At 39.4% G+C, this 19,155-nt stretch overlaps 1 protein-coding gene and 1 non-coding gene across 4 annotated transcripts in view; both read left to right on the top strand.

Annotated features, from left to right (window-relative positions):
• Nucleotides 1-19,155, top strand: part of RFX7 (regulatory factor X7) — a 92,400-nt gene that overhangs the window by 54,015 nt on the left and 19,230 nt on the right. For all 3 annotated transcript variants that reach the window (XM_075532162.1, XM_075532163.1, XM_075532161.1), the window contains 2 exons: nucleotides 11,208-11,290; nucleotides 12,587-12,709. In XM_075532162.1, coding sequence (XP_075388277.1) covers nucleotides 11,208-11,290; nucleotides 12,587-12,709 — 206 coding nt within the window. The remainder of the gene's footprint in view (nucleotides 1-11,207; nucleotides 11,291-12,586; nucleotides 12,710-19,155) is intronic.
• Nucleotides 16,417-16,580, top strand: LOC142426902 (U1 spliceosomal RNA). The gene has a single exon (XR_012779782.1). It is a non-coding gene; the product is annotated as a U1 spliceosomal RNA (small nuclear RNA).

The raw sequence follows: 19,155 nt of genomic DNA, 5'->3' as shown, positions 1-19,155 counted from the left end.
TGAAGCAGAAGGGAAGCAATAATTCAGATTAAAGTGGAAATAAATGAAATCTTTTAAAACTGGGTTGAATATAAGTGGTTTATGTGAAAGCTAATGAAAGTTAACCATGTGGATTTGGAAGCCGTACACCATCACAGTTTTAAATGTTATTCTTTATAGATAGTATCAGGTTGCAAATGAGATCTGTTTCTGATGGTGTCCTTCAGAATTTGTTGGTAGACAAGCCTTTTCTATAATTCCAAAGCTATTCTTGCAGGAAGTAGCAGTGATAGTGAAGAAGAATTTGTTGCAAGTTACGTTGGATCAGTAATTTCAAAGTGAAGGCAAGTGTCACAGTAAAACAGGGCTGCAAAGATGGAGTTGTCACACTCATAGATGAGAGCTGATTATAAGTTTGGAATATGTGTGGCTCTCTCAGCAGTCCTGCCAGTGATTCAGTCTTAAGCATCAGGCTCCTGAAAGAGCTCATTACACCTCTCCCAAGTCTCCTATTCTAGGGCTCTGGCTCATAATTTTTTTTTTCCCTTTTGGTAACCAGGATGAATTGCTCAAATAGTACAAACTCTTTGTACAATTTTGCTTTGTTGACCAAGATAGAAATGGTTTGAAGCCCTTCACTCAAGGGCAAATATGAGTTGTCTGTCCTTAAGTCTGACATTCATAACTCAGGAACTGACTATCTCAAATTTATTAGAAAATCTCTAATTGGTGATGTTTATCACAGTAACATAGCTCTAGTACTAGAAATGCCGATCTTATCAAACTAACTCCACCTTCAAGTAGTTCACTGGTTAGTAGAAGAAAGAAGATAGGCAAACAAAAAGCTTTATGGCACCTATCAGTATTATAATAAAGGAAAATCCAGCCATCGTGTTTCCTAAGATAAATATAACTGAGCTAACATCCAACAAATCAGTGTTCATTCATATGTAGTCCTACTATATATTAAGTATAGAAGTGTAGGTAATGAACAACTAAATGCCTGGGAGAATCAGGAGTTTTATAGATGACATTGCTCTTGAGTAGAAATCTAGAGATCAGAGTAGAAACTGCAGAGAAAACAGAAGGGTACTTAGGAAATATTTATAACATACTAAGATTTATACTTTCATATAAAATATTAAGTAAAAATGTCTCATTTCTGAGTAATAGAACCATAATAGAGACCAAGACTTTTGATTTTATATACAGTGTTACTTTTTAATTTTTGCCATTACCTTGGAGTCAAGTCCTACTCATAGCCACCCTAAAGGGCAGAATGGAACTTGCCTTAGAAGGTTTCTGCGGCTATAATACCATCTTAAGAGACTGCTGCCTCTTTCTCCTGTAGAGCAGCTGGTAGGTTTAAGCCATTAACCTTTCAGTTAGCAGCCAAAGACTTACCACCAGGGCTGCTGCTGTTTTAAAAATTTTTTTTTAACTCTAGCATATTAAAACTAAATTCCTTCCTTGTTAAATCTGCTGCTACTTCACTGTCCCTTCCTTCTGTTAATGATACTTTTGTCAATTGGACTTAATTTCTTGGAGTTGTCATGGACATATTTCTCTCCTTTGCTACTGCTTTATTGTCCTTACCCCCTGTGCAATTCCCAACCCCTATGCATTTCTTTACCTCTGTAATAGCTCTCATACTTTATTTTAGACTTTCCTACTGCCATACTTGAATGTCCTCCCTCTTTGTTTTCCTGTCTAGGAACACCACTCTCAGACAACTACTTAGCTGCTTCCTACATTAACAGAATTTTCTTTGCTGGAAAATTTCTTTTAAATGGAGTAATATAATATGTGACCATTTGTCTCTGGATTGAGCATAATTTTTAGGGTCATCCATGTTGTAGCAAGACTTAGTGGCATACTTTTTCTTCTTGAATAGGTATATTTTATATATATCATAAAATTAACCCATTCAAATATATGCATTAGTGATTTTTACTAAATTTAGTGAGTAGTGTAACTATCACATTTTCATTGACAATAAGATCCTGCCTGCCCATTTATATTTAATACTTATGCATACCGCCCAGGCAACCACTAATCTACTTTCCTTCTATAAATTTATAAATGGAAATTTACAAGTGTCCTTGTTCCTTTCACTTAGCATATTTTTGAGGTCCGTTAATGTAGCGTGTGTCAGTAGTTAGTTTTCTTGTATTGGTGAATAGTATTTTTTATACATGTATGCCCATTACCATATATTTTCCTGTCATTCACAGTTAATGGCTATTTAGATTATTCCAGTTTGGTCTATGATGAGTAATGCTGCTATGGATATTCATGTGTCTTTGTGCGGGTTTCTGTTTTCATCTTAGGGGGTAGATATCAAGTTAAATTGTTCTAAAGTGTATAGTAGTTTTGTGTAGTATTTTGAGAATTAGTGAAACTTTTCCAAAGTGGCTGCCCCCTTTTATATTCTCATTAGAAATCCTTTTATATAAATCTTTTTATATCCTTACCTTTTTTTTATCTCTCTGATTTTAGACATTCTACTGGGTGAAGTTTTCTCATTTTGTTTTACATTTGCATTTCCGTAATAATTAACAATGTTGAACATTTTTTCATGTGTTCTGATCTCTTGCCCTTTTTTAAATTGGGTTTTGTTTTGTTTTGAAATTCTTCGCGTACTTTAGATAGAACTTCCTTAAAGCCCTACCCGTAGCTCCAGTGTAGAGCTGCTCTGTATAATTTCCAGAGACAGACTGCCTCCTCTTTCTCCTAAGGAGTGGCTGATGAATTTGAACTGCAGGCCTTTTGGTCAATGTTTAACCCAATTTGACACCTGAATTCCTTATAATTCCTTTATCATAATGAATACATAATTCCAATACATTAGGAATACATAATTTCCAATATTTTCTCTCAGTTTAGACCTCAACTTTTAATTTTTCTTCATGTCAGTGAAGAACAATTGTCATTTTTATGAAATCTGTTGATAACGATTTTGCTTTACCGCTTATGATTTGATGTTACATAAAAGACATAGTTTCATAATGTAGATCACAAGGATTTTCTCTAGAAGTTTAATACTTTTAGCTCTTACCTGGGGCGGGGGCGGGGGAGTTCAGTGTTATATATATAAGGAACGGAACAGTTTTCTTCTCTCCCTCTCCCTTTGCCCACACATATAGTTATCTAGTTGTCCCACACCAATAGTTGAAAAGATTATTCTTTTCTATTCTGAGTTGCTTAGCACTTTTTGTCAAAATCAGTTGACCCCAAGTGTAAGGGTTTGTTCTGAAATTTAGAATACAGCTAATTAGCCAACTGATGGGAAGATATTGATATTATACCTATTTCAAAGAACAGTGATCCAATAGAATGTGCAAATCTTACTGAAGATCATTCAACAAACAGTTTCAGTCGTACTTGGACAGGGAGCTACCATCAGGCTGGATTCAGAAGAAGACGTGGAAAGGATATCATTGCTGATGTCAAATGGATCTTGGCTGAAAGCAAAAGAGTACCAGAAAAGTGTTACTTGTGTTTTATTGACTCTGCAAAGGCATTCAACTCTGAAAGTTTAGTTATCTTCCATCAGAACTTGGCCATTGTTAAATGGCCAATTCTTTGAAAGGTGTTTGTGACTTCCCACAGGAGACTCTCTACTTCTGGAAATAAAGATAATGATCCTTGGGTGTGAATGTGCCTTCAACCCTCTGCATGAAAAGTCCACAATCAAGTCCTTAGTTTTTACGATCTTCATGCGCATTAGAGCACTTGGGGCCTAACTTACTCATGGGGCTGCTAATGACAAGGTCAGCAGTTCAAAATGACCAGCTGCTCTCCCAGGAGAAAGGTTTTCTACTCCCCTAAGAAACTCACAAGGGCATTCTGCCCTGACCTATAGGTTACCTTGAGTTGGCATCCACTGGATAGCAGTGAGTTTTTATAAACAATATCCTTTCTCCAGTTTTGTGACCTTGTTAAAAAAAAAAAGGAGAAAGACACCTGAGAGGGAAGATTCTCATAAAGGAAACCTATCACTTGACAGGAATTTGATTTCATATAAGAGAAATACACCAAAACCAAACTCACTACCATCGAGCCAATACTGAATCCAGATTCAAGACTGTAACTGTTTACAAGAGTAGAAAGCCACATCTTTCTCCCATGGAGCTGCTGGTAGTTTCAAACTGCTGACCTTATAGTTTGCAGCCCAACACATGACCATTATGTTACCAGGGATCCCTATATAAGAAATATAAGGCCCCTAGAAACAGAAAATTTCTTCAGGCTTTGAAAGGGTGCTCAATGTCAATAAATGAGGGGAGCATATTTCCTTAATGTGTTAATCTGGGTAGACTAGAGAAACTAATTCATAAACACTCAGTGTAAGACAGAACTTTATATCAATAGAGCAATTGTACCTTAAGAAAACATCCAGCCCAGTCCAGACCAAGTCCATAGTCCGGTATTAACCCATATGTCAATACTAGTCCATAAATTCCTCTTTAGACTCAGGAAACCATGCAATGATGCTGAATGCAGGAAGATCACAGACTAGTGGGAGAAAATTCTTGTGGATCCAGTGGCAGTGGAAGCATCTCAGCGCTGGCATAGGTCTCCATGTGGCTCCTCCAGCTCCAGGGCTCTCGCTGCATTGGTGTAGCACCATGTGTCTTGTCAACAGAAAGACAAAGCAGAGAGAGACAGAGTGTGTGTATCTGACTTCCAGTGAGCTATTTATCTCCTTCATGTCTCCAAATGAGGTCATCAAGCTGCACCCTGATTGACAGGCTAGACTCCACCCCTTCGCAAGTTGACAGGAGATTATTTAACTACCACACTTACTATCTGCTTTAAGCCCTGATGTGTACTGACAGAAACAGAAGCTCTTAATAAAAGATATAACATCTGGGGTCTTAAAGCCTTGAAGATTAACAAGCGGCCATCTAGCTAGGAAGTAACAAAGCCCACATGGAAGAAGCACACCAGCCTGTGTGATCATGAGGTGTTGACAGAATCAGGTATCAGGCTTCAGAAGACCCCAAACAAGCAATCATATCAATGTAAAAGGGGGACCAGAGTGGAGACCCATAGCCCATCTGTAAACAATTAGACATTCCCTCACAGAAAGGTCACAAGGAAGGGACGAGCTAGCCAGGATTCCTCTATTCTTTCAAGTGCCCCCTCCCCCCCACTATCACGACCCCACTTCTACCTTGCAAATCCGGCTACACCAGAGCATATACACTGGTACAGATAAGAGCTCTCAACACATGGAATCTAAAACAGATAAACCCCTCAGGAACAGTAATGGGAGTAGTGATACCATGAGGGGTGGGGGAAGGAAAGGGCGGTCTGATAGCAATGATCCACATATTAACCCCTCCCTTCAATTCCCTTAGAGTGATGAACAACTGAAACATAGGTGAAAGGAGACAGTGGACAGTGTAAGATATGAAAATAATAATAGTTTATCATTTATCAAGGGTTTATGAGGATGGGGGAAGGAGGGGAAAAAGGAGCTGATACCAAGGGCTCAAGTAGAAAGAAAATGTTTTGAAAAAAGTGATGGGGGGAGGGTAGGGTGGAAAAGGGGAACTGATTACAAGGATCTACATATAACTTTCTCCCTTGGGGACGGACAACAGAAAAATGGGTGAAGGGAGACATCAGACAGTATAACATAGGACAAAATAATAATAATTTATAAATTATCAAGGGTTCATGAGGGAGGGGAGCGCTGGGAAGGAGAGGCAAAAATGAGCTGATACCAGGGGCTCAATTAGACCGCAGATGTTTTGAGAATGATGTTGGCAACAAATGTACAAATCTGCCTGACACAATGAGTATATGTATGGATTGTGATAAGAGTTGTACAAGCCCCCAATAAAATGATTTTTTAAAGAAAGGGGTGATGACAACATGTTACAAATATGCTTGATACCATAGATAAATAAATTGTTGTAAGAGCCCCCAATAAAATGATTTATTAACATTTTTTAAATGAACCAACATCAATAACAGCCTCAAAAAAACAGTGGCCATGGATTCAATCCCAAACGTCTGTGTCATGACCCCATGTGTGTCAGAAGAAGAAGTGCTCCATGGGAGTTTCAGTGATGGAAATTCTGAGCATAGATCACTGGTCTTTCTTCCCAGGCACCTTTGGACTCCCAACTGCCTGCTTTTCAAGCGCCACCATTTGTACCACCCAGAACAAACACCTGTTTTTTAAACTATTTGTTTAGCGAACAATGCCTCCAAGGTTTCATATTAATAAAGAAAATTACATGCCCCCTCAAAAAAGAAATAGAAGCCCCAAGCAAACAAACAGGAACATCACAAATTAACTCAGTATTTGAAATACAGTTTATTGTTTCAGTTTGGTGTTGGTTTTTTTCTTTAATGACAAAAATAAGAGAAAATTTACACAATTTGTTCCATTTGGGAAGAGCTGTTATTTCTGACCTGTTCTATTTAGATTGATTTCTGGTTGGGAAAACTGTTGTCAAATATTTTCTGACTTGGATTATATCCATGCACCCACCCTAACCAAGGCCTGTGTTTCCAGAGCATTGTCTTTAGTATCTTATAGTCAAGTTCTCGTTCTTTCAAAGAAAACGTGGAGCCTCATTATTCTGTTATATCACCTGAGTTGGTGAAAGCTACCAGCTTAAGTATTTCCTGAGTTTCTTAAGATGAAGGTAACTTAAATTTTCAATTCTGAACTCAGGTACTTGCTGATAGAATTTGACTTATGATTGGGTATCCAGGAAAAAAACAGAATTGCTCTGGGCTTTCGTAGTACTCATTTTTCCTGCTAGGTGAGAATCCAACAATTCACTCTGTTGGTGTACCCAGTGGCATCACCTGGGAAGGTTCTCTTTGGTCACAGTGAATTTTTTTCCTCAAAACAGTTTTGCTTGAACTTCGTTTTTTGTGATGGCTGATTTAAGAGAACAGTGTGTGGCTGTGAAATTTTGTTTCCTGCTCGGGAAAAAGGCCACAGAACTATTGGGATGTTGGCCACTGCCACTGCTGAGTCCCCCATTTGCCAGCAGCAGAAACCAATATTAAGTCCAAGATATGGGATCATTCCCATGGGAGATCAACCGACAACTTGGTGGCAGGTTGATTACATAGGACCACTTCCATCATGGAGGAGACAGTGTTTTGTTCTCCCTGGAATAGGCACCTACTCTGGATGTGGATTTGCTTTCCCTGTAGGCAATGCTTCTGCCAAAACTACTATTCGTGGACTTACCAATTGCCTCATCCACCGGCATGGCATCCCACATAGCATTGCTTCAGATCAAGGAACTCACTGCACAGCAATTGCAGTGTGGCAATGGGTCCATGCCCATGGAATCTACTGGTCATGGCATGTTCCTTATCATCCTGAAGCTGCTGGCTTGCTAGAACAATGGAATGGGCTCCTAAAGACACAATTATGGTGCCAACAAGGTGGCAACAACTTGCCGGGCTGGGACAATATTCTCCAGGAAGCTGTATATGCTCTAAACCAGTAGCCAGTATATGGTGCTGTGTCTCCAATAGCCAGAATTCATGGGTCCAGGAACCAAGGGGTGGAAACTGGCGTGGCACCACTCACTATTACTCCTAGTGGTCCCCTTGCAACATTTTTGCTTCCTGTCTCAGCCACCCTGTGTGCTTCAGGCATGGTGGTCCTGGTCCTGAATGAAGGAACTCTCCCACCTGGAAACACAGCACGGATTCCACTGAACTGGCAGCTGAGAATGCCCCTGGTCACTTTGGGCTTCTCATGCCCTTGAACCAACAGGTCAGGAAGGGTGTCACTTTACTGAGTGGTGTGATTGATCCTGATTACCAAGGAGATCCCATAGGCCAACTCTTAATGCTACGATGCCCTGTGATTAAAGTAAATGATGAGACACAGCAACCCAATCCTGACAGGACATCTAATGACAGACCCCCTCAGGAATGAAGGTCTGTGTCACCCCACTCCTGGTACCATAATATGTCAGTCTGGGTAGACTAGAGAAGCAAATCCATGAACACACATGTGTATAAGAAAGAGATTTATTTATAAGAGCAATTGAATATTGAGAAAACATCCCAGTTCAGATCAAGTTCATAAGTCTGATATTAACCCAATATCAATCTATAAAGTCCTCTTCAGACTCATGAAACACATGCAATGACGCCGAATGCAGAAGTTCTCAAGCCAGTGGGTAGAAAGTCCAGTGTCATTGGAAACATCTCAGCACTGGCAGGGGTCTCTGTGGCTTCTCCAGCTTCTGCGGTCTGGTTGCATCCATGTGGCTTGTCTTCTGGAATGTCTCTCAGGGAGTAGCAGAAAGAGATGTGTGTTCCCTCTCCAAGAAGGAAGTACCAAATATCCCAGAATTCTCAGGAGAAGGCCATGCCCCCAGAAGTCTCATTGGCTAACTCCAGATTGACAGTCTAGACGCCACCCTACACTCTTAATCCTTAAATTGACGTCAGATCAGGTGACTACCGCACATAGTATGCATTTTTCCTGCTAAGTGAGCATCCAGCAATTCACTCTGAGTTAGTGTATCCAGTGGCATCGCCTGAGAAGGTTCTCTTTGGTCACAGTGAATTTTTTCATAAAAGGAGTTTTGCTCAAACTTCGTTTTTTGTGATGGCTGCTTTAAGAGAACAGTGCATGGCTATGAAATTTTGTTTCTTGCTCAGGAAAAGGCCATGGAATTGTTGTGATGTTGAACACAATTTACAAGGACAACGCTGTGGGAAAAACGCAAGTGTATGAGTGTTTTTCTCATTTCAAAAAAGGTGACATGTCAATTGAAAACAAACCTCATTCTGGACATCTGTCAACTTCCAAATGGAAGAAAATGTCAACAAAATTGATGCACTTGTGTTCGAAGACTGATGACAAGAGACCACTGAAGAGGTGGGGAAGTTATCTGGACTATATTGGAGCTTGGTGCAGAGAATTTTAGCAGACGAATTGGAAATGCGGAGGGTGACTGTGAAATGTGTGTCTCGGGTTCTGATTGACCAGGAAAGAGAGTGTCAAGTGGAAACATGCCATGCTTTGAAAGAATAGCTCTAAAGTGACCAAGATTTTTTTCGAAGGTCATTACTGGTGATGAGACATGGTGCTATTCTTACAACCCTGAAAGTAAACATCAAACAGGCCAGTGGAAGAAGCCATCATCACCGCACCCAAGAACAGCTCGTCAACTGAAATCAGAGATCAAGATGTTCATTTGTTTTTTTGATGGGAGGGGGATAATGCATTTGGAGTTAATTCCGACAGGTCAGATTGTTAATTAAGCTTTCTATTTATAGAGATTCTGAAAAGATTGTATAACAGTATGTGACCCAAAAGGCCTGATTTTGGGCAGCCAAGGACTGGTTTTGCCACCATGTCATGGCACCTGCGCACACAGCTATCTCAGTGTGCCAGGTTTTGGCAAAAAACAGCATGCCTCTATTGCCCCATGCACCTTACTCACCTGACTTTGCTCCATGTGATTTTTTTTGGTTTCTGCAAATGAACAGGGACGTGAAATGACAGCAATTTTTTAAACGATTTTATTGGGGCTCATACAACTCTTATCACAATCCACACATGCATCAGTTGTGTAAAGCACACTTATACATTCGTTGCCCTCATCATTCTCAAAACTCGCTTTCTGCTTGAGTTCCTGACAGATTTTTCCAGGACAGATTAAGTTTATACATTTGTCATTCTGTGGTACTTTAATATTCTTCACCAAAATTATAATTCAAGTGCATCAGTTTTTCTTCAGTCTTCCTTGTACAATGTCCAACTTCCATGTGCATATGAGTCAATTAAAAATATCATGCCTTGTGTCCGGCACACCTTAATGATCAGCACTTGAAAGAGGAGATCTTGTGCAGCAGATTTACCCAATGCAGTACGTCGTTTAATCTCTTGATCACTGCTTTTGTGAGATGTTGCTTGTGAATCCAAGCAGGATGAAATCCCCGACAATTTAAATCTCTCCATTTATCACGATGTTACCTGTTGATAATGTTCAGACTTTGGGTCCTGTTAATTGACGTTTGCAGCTGTTTCTTTTCACGCTGAGTTGTGCCCCATCATCAAATGAAGGTTCTGAAGGCGTTACTCCCACAAGCTTACACATCCTCGTTATTGCGGTCAGCACATTGAGAGGCAGCTCTTCTTCGGTCACATTTTGAGTACCCTCTTCCTGAGGGGCTCATCTCTGACACCGTCTCTGGCAGTGTTCCCCTTCTGTTCATTAGGTTGTCCGTAATTAACAGTGTTCCAGTGCTATCCTTAGGGTTGTCAGTGGCTAATTCCTCTGACGGGGACAGTCTATTCTTTCTTCTTACTCTGCGAGCTCCGTTGAAACTTGTTCACTTTGGGCAACCCTGTTTGCATTTGAAATACCAGTGAAACCTCAATAGTTTCACAGCAGCGTGCTGTTACCATATGATAAACTGACAGATAAGTTGTAATTACTCAAATTCAACCACCAAAATTGTACTCTGAATATTTTTATTGTAATAGGATTTGTAGCATATTTGAAGTGTTCTATAGCAAACTCAGCTGGAAAGGAAAGCTAAAAAGAGAAACAAATTACTTTAAAGAATGCATTTAAAGACAAATTACATAATTACAGAAACCATAGAATAGAGAATTTTTAAAGTTGGTTCTAGCCATTTCTGCAAGTCAAAGAATAATTCCAAAGAAAAGGTGGTTGGTTGTATACTTCAGTATTTGTCATTTCAGCTCCATCCACAGATGACAATAGTCATTAGTCACATGCTGTAATATTTAAGTAACGGATCCTAGAAATCCTCTTCTTCATTTTACGGTTGCAGGGGAAGTTTGCCACAACACTGAAGTTTCAGAGCCAGTTAGTGATTAGTTTAACAATAAATAATAAATATATCTTTTGGCTCCCAGTCCCAGTGTTACTGTTGAAATGCTATATAACCCTCCTTCATCAAAGGTGTGAAAATGAGAAACCTTCGTCTGTGTTAATCTTTGATTATATTTATACTAAAAACATAAGAATTCATAACAAAGCACCATTTCTCCTTACTAACAATTCAATTTAACTATTCTTTTAGTGGTGAGAGGAAAAGACAAACAGATTTTTGGTTTTTTTTTGGCAGAGTGAGTCATTTAATCTACTTTAAACTTAAACAGTATTTTTAGGGAGTTATTCATGAATTTTATTGGGGCAACGACAGGCTTTTAAAAAATGATCTTTCTTTTTAATTCTTTGTAATAGCAAGAAGTTGAGAAGTTTACAGACATAGAGAAACTCTACCTCTACCTTCAGCTGCCTTCTGGTCTCAGCAATGGAGAGAAAAGGTAATTTATTTTTGTCTCTACCATAATTGCATTGTTTACAAGGCACCCATAAGGACACCCGGGGGTGTGATGTGGTTGCTGCTACTTCACATTATCTTTGGAAGCATCGGAAAACAAACAGTAGATGTTTGTAGTCTTTGTTCATATTTACTTGTAGTTTACATTTTGGTACCCGAGTAAATGCTGTGAAATGTAGTTTGGGTTATATTTTATAGACAGATGGATATATGTACACAATTTGTGATCATGTGAAAATTGAACAGAAACCAACAGGATAAATAGATAAAGAATTCTGAAGAATAAAGGGTGACTATTTTTTAATTGGGAGAGGAAGGTGGTGGCGAGATTTTCTTTATAAAGAACAATATTCATATAAACTTAAGGTAATTTAATGGCTGGATTTACAATGTTTTCATTATTAAATGCATTTGAATCTCTCTTCAAGAAAATATGGAGTTTCCTTACCCTTTTAAATATTGCTCATAATTTATATATTATCCCTAACATTCTATTAATTTAAAGTTTGTATATAAAAAGACCAAGTTTTATAACTATTCAAATAATTGCATGTCCTGCAAACTGTAGTGGTAGTTTCTTTGGAACTAAAGAAATCATTCTCTCAGTTAACTGAGATGAATGTCAGAAATGACAGTGTAGCTTCCCCGTGCTCTGTAGGTGTCTTTTTCATGGGGCTCCTTTAAGTGTTAATTTCTCAAGAGAAGATTTGCTTACTGACTTTGTAGACACATCAACAAAGCTACTTTTATTGCTATCTTAATCAATTACTGGGCTGAAGTGTTGACCTAGGACAAGGTACCCAGTGGACAGGACAGAAGGGGGGAATTTTTCTCATCAAGATCTGTCTTACATGAATTCCCTTCTGGAGCATCTAGTGCTGTCCTAAGAATTACTTTCTCTATATATTCTTCGAGTGTATTGATTAAATAGAAAATAGTCATTTCCCCATAATTTTATAAGTTTAATAACTTAGTAAGTTCAGACAAAATAATAGGCAAGGATGTGAAAAAAATGCCCATCTGAAGGTTATTTTGGCTAACCGTGGAACAGAGGGATGGAGCCAGGGCAGTAAACAGTTGCAAGCGAGCTGTGGAACATGCCTCACAACCAGAAGAGAACAATTTTTACGTAGATAGCTAGACTAACTAAATGCCCAAGTTTGACTTGGTCATTTATAACTTGTTTGCACATATTTCGGGAGCTTTACTTTTGCTTTATTGGAGAATTTTTCAATGAACTATCTAGTTCAGCTCAACCATGCTTTCATTTTATGATTAGTGATCAGAATGCCATGTCATCCAGCCGGGCACAGCAAATGCATGCCTTTTCCTGGATTCGGAATACCTTAGAAGAACATGCTGAGACATCCCTGCCCAAACAGGAAGTCTATGATGAGTACAAGTAAGTACTATGTGTATACACAGCCATGCTGCTGCATTCAAAAACTGGCTTACTGTATTTGGCTTCACTGGTTTGTTTTATCATTGTTGAATATCAAACTGATATGTGGGAGTTGCACTGGAAGTTTCCAGGATTCCTCCTAGCTTTACGCTTCTGTTATATTGTCTGTAATAAAACGGTACTGTTTTTGTTGAAACACCCTGGTGGTGGAGTAGGCTGTGTGTTTAGCTGCTAACCACAAGGTCAGTAGTTTGAACCCACCAATCACTCCTCGGGAGAAAGATGCCGTGATCGACTCCTGAAAAGAGTTAGTCTCAGGAACCCAAAGAGGTAGTTTACGCTGTCCTGCAGGATCACTATGAATCAGCTTGATGGTAGTGAGAGTTGTTAGCTGACATCGAGTTGATTCTAACCCATGGCAACCTCGTGTGAGCAGAATAGAACTGTTCCATAGGACTTTCAAAGCTGTGACCTTTCGGAAGGAAATCAGGAGGCCTATTGTCCAAAGTTCCTCTAGGTGGGTTCATACTGCCAACCTCTTGGCTAATAGTTGAGTGTGTAACCATTTGTGCCACCGTTGGAGCATAATTCCACTCTAACAACTGTGGTTGCCATCAGTCAGCGATGACTCTAGTGACTTGTAATACAGGGCAGGATAGCCAAATAAAAGGATTCCTTTGTAGGCTTAAGGATGATAATCATGTATCTGGGGTTGAAGCGAAAGTGGAAGACAAGAAGTCAACACATAAAGCAAAACAAAAATGTATTACCTGTTTAGATCTTTAGAAGTGTTTATGCCATCACTAAGGTGTCAAATGCATTCCGTTGCTAACCAATGCAAAAAGTAATGCAAAGGAACTACATACAATGAAAAAGTTATTACCAGCCTCCAGTGAGTCTATCTCAACTCACGGCAACCCCACATAATAGAACAACATGGTGCCTCTTCCTGGGCTATGCCCTTGATCATTTACACATCAGATTATTTTGATCCACTGGGTTTGTGTTGGCTATGTTTCAATATTCGATCATTAAGCCATTCTTCCTAGTGCATCTTACTCTGGAAGCATTGCTTAAACTTGCTAGACATTATGGCTACCTGCAAACCTATACTGACAGTTGGGTTGTGGCCTGGAGTTGAACTTGGTTCTCCCTGGTGGAAGGCAAGAAGTCTGTCACTGAACCACTGGTGTTCCCTGTTAAGGGAGGTAATTGGTATCTGCAAAGAAACTTTTAACGTAACTGAAATTCTGGTCCCTCGTGTTAAGACATGTATGGAGCCAGTGAAAGTCTAGAGGGAAAAAGTCTGAAACGATCAAGGGACGGTAGTTAAATCAAAGAGCTATAAGTTACTTTCTTTGTAGAAAGAATAAGACAGAGTACGTAGGATCCAAGTCTGTAAGTTCATTTCTTAGTCTACAGCTATGGATATTTCCTCAGTCTGCAGACCCTGTGATAGTTCTGAGGACTCGTCAGCACACCCTGCATTCACTGAAGTGCGACCCTGGCCCGTTCAGTGAGGCTGAGGTTCATAAGCATGTCCTCCCTGAGGGGATGCCTTATTTTATGCTTCTATAGTATTTCTTTGCATTTTTCATGAAAACTTTTCTCTTAGGTTTCCATAAATCTTAGGGGTGTTTTGTTTTAATACTAAGAAAAGGTTTATTCTAAACAAATAGACTAAAAGCATCACATTGTGTTTGGGGGATTCTGGAGCTCTAATTTTAAGTAATTAAATTGCAGTTCAATAGAGAGCAACAGAGTTAAAAAGTGGCTTACAGAAAACAAAACTTACAAAGGAAGTAGCCTATAAGGAAATTTTTTTTAAATAACATGGCTGGGAAAGAAATGCCAATTTTGTGTGTGGAATTTTAAGTAATTGTGCTAATGATTGTGTTCCTCTTTATGATCAAAATAGTACTACATACAGAATACTTGGGTTTGACTTTTTTTTAAATCATTTTATTGGGGGCTTGTACAATTCTTATCATAATCCATACATCCATCCATTGTGTCGAGCATATTTGTACATTTTTTGCCATCATTCTCAAAACATTTTCTTTCTACTTGAGCCCTTGATATGAGCTCCTTCCTGTTCCCCCCCCCATGAACCCTTGATAATTTATATTATTATTTTGTCATATCTTACACTGTCTGACATCTCCCTTCACCCACTTTTCTGTTGTCCATCCCCCAGGGCATAGGTTATATATAGATCCTTATAATTGATTCCCCCTTTTTACCCCACCTTCCCTCCACCCTCTTTTCAGGTATCACCACTGGTCCTGAAGGGATCATCTGTCCTGGATTCCCTGTGTTTCCAGTTTCTATCTGTACCAATGTACATCCTCTGGTCTAGCTATATTTATAAGGTAGAATTGGGATCATGATAGTAGGGGGAGGAAGCATTTAAGAACTAGAGGAAAGTTGTATGTTTCATCGTTGCTACCCTGCACCCTAACTGGCTCTTCTCCTCCCCACGACCCTTTTGTAAGGGGGTGTCCAGATACCTACAGGTGGGCTTTGGGTCTCTACTCTGCACTCACCCTCATTTACAATGATACGATTTTTTGTTCTTTGATGCCTGATACCTGGTCCCTTCTACACCTCGTGGTCACACAGGCTGGTATGCTTTTTCCATGTGGGCTCTGTTGCTTCTGCGCTAGATGGCCGCTTGTTTACCTGCAAGCCTTTAAGACCCCAAATGCTATATCTTTTGATAGCCGGACACAATCAGCTTTCTTCACCACATTTGCTTATGTACACATTTGTCTTCACTGATCATATCAGGAAGGTGTGCATTATGGTATGCCAATTTAATAGAACAAAGTGTTCTTTCGTTGAGTAAATATTTGAGTGGAGGTCCATCTGCTCCCTTAATACTAAACCTATAAATAAATGCATGTAGATCTATTTCCCCTCCGTCATATATATATTTACATATGTACATGCCTGAATTTAGACCTCTATAAATACCCTTTGCCTCTTAGTTCGTTCCTCTATTTCCTTCTGCTTTCCTCTTTGAATTTGACTTTTTTTTCCCCTTGGTAATTTCTCCTAAATCTATCCAATAGTGTTAATGATAATCATTTCACTGCGATTGTACTTTACACACTATTGTATTCTCTGCAGTGTTTTCCACATTATGGTGTTAGGTAACATTAAGAGGGTTCTACCTTGTGCATACGGCACCAGAATTTAGAGACCATCTAAAGAAAAGGCAGAACATACTCAACATTTATGACCAGACCAGCTGTGGGCAGTTTTCATAGACAGAGCATTGTAATGAAATGTTCAAACACCTGGAGTAAGAAAATCGAAAAGGGGAAATATGCTTAGCATGGCCCAAACAGAAAGAACTGAAGAAAAAATTCAAACCTTGACTTGCAGTATTGACGGTTTCTATGGGGGAAGTGTTGAATGATGTAATAACCATAAAAAGATAAAAGGAATCCACCGAGTCATTGTACAGAAAGAACTATTTGGCATTCAATCACTTCAAGAGGTAGCATATGATCAAGAAGCAATGTTAAGGAAAAATTCTAAGCCGCACTGAAGACGTTATTGAAAAGGAAAATGGAAAACCCACTGAAATGTTTCAACAACGATGCAGCACTGTAAACAGTAGTTTTTGCAAAGCAATTTGAAAGACAGCTACCCAGCCAACCAACTGTATGCACTCTGCGTGTGCCCATTCCAAAGAATAATGGTCCACCTGCCAGGGGAGACACCATGATCAGGAAGGCGGTTTTCCCAGGGTGAGGCTCATCCATTGCACTGCAGCTGTGCTGACCCCTGCGACTTCCCCAAATGCAGGAAACTCGACTGCATAATTTGTGGTAGTGGAGGACTGCGTTCACGCTCTCCCCTGTGTGTTCACGCTCTCCCCTGGGGAAAAAAAAAAGAATGGTCCAACAGAATGTGGAAATTGTCAGCAATACCATTAATATCACATGCAAGTAAAATTTTGCTGAAGACCATTCAAAAATGGTTACAGGAATACATCAAAAAAGTTTCTAGAAATTCAAGCTAGATTCTAGAAAATGAATGAGGCATATCATTGTTGAGAGAGATCTTTGATAAAAGTAGGGAATATCAGAAAAATGTTTACTTGTGTTTACTGACTATGCTAAGAAATTTGACTACGTGAATCATGACAAACTGGATTATAGGGTGAAGAATGGGAATTCCAGAGCACTTAATTATGCTCATGCAGAACATATACATAAACTAAGAGACAGTTATTTGAACAGAACAAGGGTATATTGCATGGCTTAAAATTAGGAAGGCGTGTGTCATGGTTGTATTTCAATATACTGGTAGAATCTATATACTAGAACATGAATTGCATGAACAAAAATACAGCATTTGGATTGCAGGAAAGCTCATTAACAACCTGCAGTTGACAGGACCTACCTTGTTACACTTGCTAATAAAGATCAAATCAATGTGGATTTGATAAACGTGAAAACAAAACCATATTTTACCACTGTACCAGTAGACATGATACACATAGAAAAGATGGACTATGTCAGGAATTTCATTTTGATTGGATACATAATCAATACTCATGGAAACACCTGAGGTTATAATAGAGTTATAATAGTTGTAATAGAGTTCCAAAACCCTAGTGGGAGAGCAGAATGTGGCAGAAATATTTTGCTAAGTATCCGATAATGTTGTTTTTTTAAAACTACCTTTCTAGGACCCTCCCATGTCTGCCTAAGTAGTCCTACGGAGGCAGGGTGGGAAGGGTCCCAGTGCCCATCTGTGATTGCCTGTCTTACTGTGCTTTCCCCAGGCAGGAAGGGTGCAAATGCTTTCAGGCCTAATATGCTGAAGCATCATCCTACTTGGCCAGGACGCTCTATGTGATTCCCAGGCCTAAGGCCACAGCTCTTCCTGTGGTGGCAGTCACTGGAATGTGGTAGTAGTCAGAGAAAGCAGGAAAAGTGTACCGAGTAGGAGTGAAGGAGGGGCAGGCAGGTGGGCTAGAGAGTTTAAAGACCATTATTAGGGGGTGGGAGGTAGAGAAGGGAAGGATGTTGGGGGTAGAGAGTTGGGAAATGGCTGGCAAGACGGTGAGTGTATCTGAGATATCACTGTAAGAAATGAATTACCCATCTATGAGGTACAGGGCATTAACAGACAGGTAGATGTTCAGCTCTTTGGGCAAGAGGATTTGAATGGAGGGTGATACTGTCATATAATCGATTAACTGCTAACTAACCTCAAGATCCGTGATTCAAATCCACCATGCCTCTTTGCAGGAGAAAGATGAGGCGATTTATTTATCTGTAAAGATTTATAGTCTCAGAAACCCTGTGCAGGGTTATATAATGATCTCAATAGATATAAAAATAGTAAACCCCATCATATTTTATTTTAAGAAGCAAAAAATCTGTCCACTGTAACTCATTTTAATACAGAACTGTAGGAGAAAATGAATCCTATTTTGGCTGTTTTTAAAAAGTGGAACGTCTATTAAATGTAATCATGAAAATTTTAAAATAAGGCTGTTACATGATGTTACAGTCTACCCATAAGGATGGCACATGGTAAATGGTCTACCCAGAGAAATAAAATACAACAAGTGACAAATTGGAATTACTAGGTTTCATCAGGTTGGCGACGACGCATAGTGGGCCTATGTACAACAGGATGCAACACTGCTCTTAACCTACGCCATCCTCACAGTTGTTATGTTTGAGCCCATTGTTGCCGCCATTGTGTCAGTCCGTCTCATCCAGGCTCTTTCTCTTTCTCACTGACCCAGCAGTGAAAGGTGTTCTAATGTAAAATGTCGGATAACATAGTCAATGAAGGAGGACTGCATGTAGTTTGAGAAAGTACTCAAAATCATTTAACCTTTAAGTAACACTGTATGAGCCCTGGTGGTGTAGTGGTTACCCGTAGGACTGCAATCCAAGTGGTAGGCAGCGTGAAACCACCAGCAGCTACTCAGGAGACAGGCTGGGCGGTCTATTCAAGTCAACAGGTACAGTCTCAGAAACCCACAGCATGTTCACTATGAGTCAGCATTGACTCAGTGGCAGTGAGTTTGGTTTGGTTTGGAACATCAGGAAATTTAATGAGAAGGAATGCTGGCAATCAATTACAACAATTGAAAGAAGTTGCCCTCTTATTTCTGTCTGTGCTCCATTACACTCTTTTTTAAATAAACATATGGATAAGATGAAGTAATACATGTGAGGCCAATCACATAGCCTTTACCCGTGGTCATTATTTGTTTATGTGAACTTGAGTATATTGTCTTTTTATTTAAAGTTTAGTATTTCTTGTAGGGTAAATGTTTTAGTGGCAGTTTCTCCAAATTTTTGTTTCACAGGGACTACCTTAATGTCTTCCACCTTAATATCTGAAGAGTAACTATTTGCTGGATGTAGAAATCTTAACTGACAATCTTTTTCTTAAAAATGGGTCAT

Source organism: Tenrec ecaudatus, chromosome 14 (genome assembly GCF_050624435.1).
Source record: "Tenrec ecaudatus isolate mTenEca1 chromosome 14, mTenEca1.hap1, whole genome shotgun sequence".
Lineage (NCBI taxonomy): Eukaryota > Metazoa > Chordata > Mammalia > Afrosoricida > Tenrecidae > Tenrec > Tenrec ecaudatus.
This window is presented reverse-complemented; position numbering and strand designations above follow the sequence as displayed.